This window comes from Juglans microcarpa x Juglans regia, chromosome 6S (genome assembly GCF_004785595.1).
Source record: "Juglans microcarpa x Juglans regia isolate MS1-56 chromosome 6S, Jm3101_v1.0, whole genome shotgun sequence".
In the NCBI taxonomy this organism is placed as follows: Eukaryota; Viridiplantae; Streptophyta; class Magnoliopsida; order Fagales; family Juglandaceae; genus Juglans; species Juglans microcarpa x Juglans regia.
In genome coordinates, this window is record NC_054605.1 from 8,095,848 (window position 1) to 8,102,957 (window position 7,110).

The 7,110-nt window shown below is 37.4% G+C and overlaps 1 protein-coding gene across 1 annotated transcript; it reads right to left on the reverse strand.

Moving 5' to 3' along the window:
* Positions 1 to 6,231: 6,231 nt before the first annotated feature.
* On the reverse strand, positions 6,232 to 6,909 carry LOC121236584. The gene has a single exon (XM_041133031.1). It carries the CDS (start codon positions 6,907 to 6,909, stop codon positions 6,232 to 6,234), a length of 678 nt encoding a protein of 225 aa, XP_040988965.1.
* Positions 6,910 to 7,110: the final 201 nt, after the last annotated feature.

Genomic DNA, 7,110 nt, shown 5'->3' on the forward strand with positions numbered 1-7,110 from the left:
CGCTATCATCTGAGTGTTGTTTAAGAAATTCGATCATATTTTGTATTTTGCTTTTATTATTTGTAAAGAAAAATATTATTTAATATTTCTATGGTTTTTCAGCATTCAATTCTCAATCTTCTTTAATGTTATATTTTTTAACTTTAATACTAAATCGTTGCACTTCAAATATATATAAACATAAATATATATTTATATATGACAAATTGTCTAAATGTAATATATACAAGTCAATTTTTTAAACTTGTTCACAAATTATGCACTATAAAAATCACATAATTTTTAAATTAGAGTCATTTAATTTAAATTTACAATCAACGTTCGAACGTTATTAATTACCGGTCGAACGCTGGCGCAAAACATTTAACGTTCGAACGTTAATTACTAACGTTCGAACATTGGCGCCAAAACATTTCACGTTCACACGTAAGTTGCCAGAATGTGCAAACGTAAATTTGACATTCGAACGTAAATTTCCAATACGTTCGAACGTTAAAAAAGCCTCATCTGTCTTTAGGAAACCGTCACAGAAAAGGCCTTTTACGGACGGTTTGGAGACTGTCACAATTTCCCAACCGTCACTAAAGACCAACTGTGTTGTAGTGTGTTGAGAAAATAACCCGCGGTACTACAAATAGTCATTTAATCAAGTTTGATAAATATATATGGCCTTTAGCTAAAGATTAATCTTCCTCTTGTATTCACAAATAGCGTAGTCTAAGGTAGAAAGTAATAATATATATATATATATATATATATATATATATTTAACTATTTATCATTGTCTAACGGTCAAATTTATAATTACTTAAGGCCATATAAAGGTACCTGCATAAATATCGTGGCGTCAAATCGATTTTCTTTTGTTCTAAACATCAAGCACGATCCTCCTATATTTCGTATTCAGCTACTCTAGCTGATCAAATGAACTCAGAATTTCATAAGCTAGCTAGCGTTTCTCCTATCATAGCCATCATGTCCATATATATCCAATTAAACCATGATCAAGTGCCTCAAATATTTAGGGTTCTTGATCAGGCTGTGGTAATATGTATATTATTAGTAAAGAAATGGGGCAATATAGCTAGCTATAATAATCTACGTACGTACACTTTGTAATTAAATTCGGTGCCGTTTGGATAGTGAGTTGAGATGAGATGAAAGTTGAATTAAATATTGTTAGAATATTAATTTTTAATATTATTATTATTTTAAAATTTGAAAAAGTTGAATTGTTTATTATATTTTGTGTGAGAATTTAGAAAAGTTGTAATGATGAGATGAGATGAAACACTTTCACTATCCAAACGCACCCTAGTGAGTCTGTCGTCTGTGTTAAAAGAAATAAAAATAACGGTGCAATTAAGTTACAATATTAGGTTAAGTTATATCCAAGCAATCATCATGTCTAATATGGTCTTCAATGAAGCATGCAGCATGCATCATCCTTTATATATAGGAAAATTATATACACCACACTATCATCTCATTTTTATTTTACTATGTAAGATGTGGTACGGTACATTTATCACTATTAGATGATCATTTATTAGATGATTATTTATCATCTAATGATGATAAATGTACCACATCTTACATGGTGGGATGAAAATAGAATGAGAGTATAAAGTATAGCATTACTATTATATATACGAGTCTCTAACCTACACAATGCACGGATCGTTATTTATGCTGAATTTTATAACTCTAAATAGTTTATTATATATAATCATTTTCACAACTATTAAAAAAATGTATGTAAAATATATATAAAATAGAACGTGAATATATAAAAGGGTTCACTTCACTAATAAATATTTCATAGTCAATTTATAATATGGCCAAAAGGAGGAGGCCCAAATTAAAGTCACAAAAGCATGCACATACGGCCGCAAGCAAACAAACAAAGAAACGGATTGGAAAACGTTTTCGCATGCCGGAATGCAAACCGCTCAAAAAAAAATGTTGGTAGATATGCCGAAGACGGACTTCAAAAACTTATTATTTCAACTGATGTAGAAAACACTTTGTTATAAGCAATCTAAAACCAACCCATAAATGCAAAATATTTTCAGCAGCCCTTTACAAAAAATTAACCGAAAGAATTTACTCAAAACATTACTGATGAAAGGCGTATGCATTCCTGTAAACGCATCTGCTAGGGATGTATGTTTCCTCCCTATCAAAAGTATAGTTCTATAAACGAATTGCGTTGTGGATAGCAGCTCGAGCTCTGGCTAAATCTTCTTCGATCTTGTCCATCCTACTCCTTTTTTGCACATGCACACATAGTGTACCCCAAAGGAAGGAAACAATAAATAAACAATAGAAAAATTATCGATGAATTAACCAAACAAATCCTTAACTAATGTTTCAAACGAAAGAAAATATGCACCTTGATGTTACGGCTAAGAGGAATATTGCTACTGGGATTATCGGTGGAAGTTGAGAAATTAGGTGGTGAATGTAGGAAAGACTCTACCTCCGCAGGAGAAGGTGCGACTGAAACTTGTGCCAGGGTTTTGTGGCTAGTTTGTGGGTAGAGGTAAAGAGGAATTACACTGCTCAGTTTTGAACAAGATCACACAATTTCATTTCTATACATACTATGATTATATACAATCTGAGAGCATGAATTAAGGTTTACAAAACAGGTAACCGACAGTTTTCAAAAAAATGTAACAGAAGATTTACAACATAATTACAGAAAATAAAAACTGTTCATGAAATCAAGTTCAGCATAAAATCAGCCTTTGATTATGTGTTGCCGTTGAGTCTGAGATGGCAATTGCTTATTTTCAGCATATTCCTTGATACGCCCCTGCAAGAACGGGCTACCATCAGTAAGACCAATCTTGGTGCGTAAATAATTAGTCCGTTGTCGCGAGAGAGGCTTGGTGAGTAAATCTGCAAGTTGATCATTGGTGTGAACATGCCGAACATGAAGAGCATTCTTTTCAACCAAGTCCCACACAAAATGAAGATCAATTTTAATGTGTTTCATCCGTGAGTGCTGGACAGGATTAAAACTTAGGTGTGTGGCACCCAAGTTATCACAGAGAAGTAGTGGTGGCTTGGATAAAGAAAATTTTAGTTCTTGAAACAAAGAAAGAATCCACATTGACTCAGCTGCCACTGTTGCAAGAGCTCGATACTCAGCCTCAGTTGATGAGCGTGCTATGGTACGTTTTTTTTTTGAGCTCCAGGAAATAGGTGTTGTGCCAAGCAAAATAAGGTAAGCTGATGTGGATTTTCTGTCATCCAAGTTACCTGCCCAGTCAGCATCAGAGTAGCATGTGAGAGCTGGATTCATCATTTTCTAATCTTGATGTTGTGAAAGATAGTGTTTTTCAAGTATCACAGCAGTCTTTTTGTGGCTATCCAGTGATTTGTGGTTGGACAGTGCATAAAATAAGAGAGTTTGTTGACTGCAAAACTGATATCAGGTCTGGTCAAGGAAAGATATTGCAATGCACCAATAACTCGTCAATATTCTGTGGAATCAACTGAGGAAGAACCATCAACCAGTTTTAAAGGTACTGAAGTAGACAGTGGTGTTGACACATCCTTGGTACCATCCATGCTAGTTTTAGGAAGAAGATCTCGGATGTATTTATGCTGAGATAGAAACAAACCATCCTTTGTAGGAATAACCTCAACACCAAGAAAAAAATGCAATGGTCCCAAATCTTTGATAGAGAACTTTTTTCCAAGTTGATCAATGATACTGGCTACACATGCCGAGTTATTCCCAGTAATAATCAAGTCATCAACATATACCAAGCAGTAAACAAGCATAGAACCATTATGAAATACAAAGAGTGAAGAATCAGATTTAGTATTAACAAATCCAAACTCTATCAGTGCTTGTTTGAGGGTTGTGTACCAAGCACGGGGTGCTTGTTTGAGACATATATTGACTTGTTAAGACAAAATACATGATTTGGTTTATCATGATCCCAAAAACCAGGTGGTTGTTTCATGTACACCTTTTTTGTGAGATGCCCATGAAGAAAGGCATTGTTTACGTCTAATTGTCGTAAGGACCAACCATGCACCACAGCAAGCATTAGAACAGTTTTGATTGTGACTGGTTTAACTACAGGGCTGAATGTCTCTTTATAGTCTAGACTAGGTCTTTGGTTAAATCCTTTTTCCACTAGCCTTGCCTTAAACCAATCAATGGAACCGTCAGCATGCCTCTTAATCCGAAACACCCATTTACAGCCAATGATATTGCAGTGTTGTGGTGGTGGAACCAGTTGCCATGTATCGTGTCTCATGAGTGCAGTCAGTTCAGATGACATGGCATCACACCATCGTGAATCAGAGAGTGCCTCAGTGACACTCGTGGGTTCCAAGGAAGGGGAAATGGGATGCTTGGTGACTAAGAAAGATTTTTTTGGTTTGTAGATGTGATTCATGGATCGGGTGGTCATGGAGTGAGTGCGCACTTTAGTGTTTGAAGGTAAGACAGATTCATGGATTTCAAATGAAGAAATTGGTTGCAGAATCAAAGAAGAAGGAGAAGACGTACTTACCGGAAGAGAAGTCAGAGCATGAGGGGACCCAATCACAGGCGTTGGTGTAGATTCGGTACCCATTGGAGGAGAATCCTGTGCTTCAAGCGGAGGCATGTGCAATCTGTGCAAGAGTATTTCTGCAGAGTTAGGAGCACCCGGAGAGGAAATGGCTTTGTCTGGGCTACTAGGGTTCAAATTCCCGAAAGGGAAAGTTCCCTCATGAAAGATAACATGCCAAGAGTGGTAAGTTTTCCGTGATTTGGGCTCAACGCATATGTATGCGTTTTGAGAGAGTGAATAGCCCACGAATGTGCACGGTTGGGCTTTGGGCTCGAATTTATGTTTATTGTAAGGTCGAGTCAAAGGGAAGCACAAGCAGCCAAATTGTTTAAGCTTTAGATAATTCGGGGATTGTTTGAACAATTTCACAAATGGAGATTGATTTTGCAAATTTAGAGTGGGCATTCTATTGATGAGATAAGCTGCAGTTTGAAATGCATATGGCCAGTATGAGAGAGGCATATGAGCATCTGTGAGGAGAGTGAGACCAGTTTCAACAAGATGACGATGTCGTCTTTCAGACATGCCATTTTGTTGTGGGGTGTGTGGAGCAGTGGTATAATGACTGATGCCATGAACAGACAAATAGGATTTTAGTCCAATATATTCTCCTCCATTGTCGGAGTAAATGCTCTTTATTTTTGTGTCAAATTTATTTTCTACAAGATTTCGAAATTGAGGAAAAATAATTTGAACACTTAATTTATGAGACATAGGATAGAGCCATATGTATTTGGTAAAGTGATCAATAAAAATAATGTAATATTTTGACCCATCAATACCAATTTCATGAGACGGACCCCAAACATCAGTATAAATCAATTCCAATGGAGATGTGCTAGCGAGACCATGAGAGTTAAAAGGTTGACGATGAGCTTTATTTTGAGAGCATGAAGTACAAAGAGAGAGCTGCCCATTTTTATTTGTGGGTAAGGAGAAAGCATTAATTAAATGATGGACAATTTTGGAAGATGGATGACCAAGCCTTTTATGCCACCCATCGGTGGTTGTACGCTCATGAACATAGGCAACGACTTTGTTGGAGGTTTTAGCCAGGTTCTCCGGAAATGGGTACACGCCATCTTCACATTTGCCTTTGAGTAGAGTCGCCCCCGTGATCCGATCCTTCACCAAAAAATAAGAGGGATGAAATTCAAGATAGACATTATTATTTTTTGTGAAATGATGGACAAAAATGAGATTTTTGTTCATTGTGGGAACACAAAGGGTATCATGTAAATGAAAAACACGATTAGGCAATGCAAATGATAAAGAACCAACATAAGATACAGGCAAACCTGACCAATTACCACATCATCAGTACCATCATATTCAGAGTGGATGGACAAATTTGAGAGATCCGTTGTCATATTATGAGATGCCGCAAAGTCAACAAGCCATTTTTTATTTTTTCCTTGGGAGGAAGTTGCACAGTTGGCTATGGGCTCACCCGAATTCATCTTTGGGCAAGCTTTGGCCGTATGGCCCACTTGGTCACACCATTGGCATTTGGGCTTGTATTTGCGAAAGCCCGTATTAGAAGGCCCATTCTTGCTATTGTTGCCACGACCTTTGTTGAAGGAAGATCGCTAGTTTGGCTTGTTCCTTGCAGAGACCCCTGCTTGCCGATGGTTATAATTTGCAGTTGCTAGCATGTTCGAAGCCGATTGAGTCTCCAGCTGGCGAAGGTAGTTTTCATGACTGACCAGAAGATCATGAATCTCTCCTCAAACTGCAGAGATCTGTCAATAGCACGAATTGGGGTTGCAATTTCTCTAAACTCGGGACCCAACCCATTTAGAATATAGAGGGTCAAATCATCATCCGAAACTGGATGATCAATAATTGCGAGTTCATCTACAATTATTTTGATAGCTTGGAGAAACTCCGTGACAAAGCGGTTGCGGCAAGTGCTCAAGGTAAGATCCTCCTTGAGTTGCATGGCACATGTTTGTGATTTTCCCGCATAGAGTCGGGTAAGAGCAGTCCAGGCTTGGTGTGACGTTTTACAAGCTGCAAGAAGAGGAGTAATGGTTGTGGAGGTAGAGGCAAGAATGGCATGGAGGATTAACTTGTCTTGGCGAACCCAATGGGAGTTCGCGGCTTTGGAGAGGGTGGGATTTTCCATATCAATAACTGGACATGTATGAACTCCAATGACAAAATCAATAAGATCATAGCCTATTAACAGTGCTTCAAACTGAGCTCTCCATTGAGGGAAGGTGGCTGGGGTAAGTTTTTCATTTATGGTTGTAGCAGCGTTGATGGTGATGATGGGAGAGTCAGAGGTGGGTGCAGGAGTGGCAGCCATTTGAGAAGCATACATAACTCGTTAGAGGTTTGTGGCTCTTGATACCATAAAGAGGAATTACACTGCTCAGTTTTGAAAAAGATCACACACAATTTCATTTCTATACATACTCTAATTATATACAATCTGAGAGCATGAATTAAGGTTTACAAAAAAGGTAACCGACAGTTTTCAAAAAAATGTAACAGGAGATTTACAACATAATTACAGAAAATA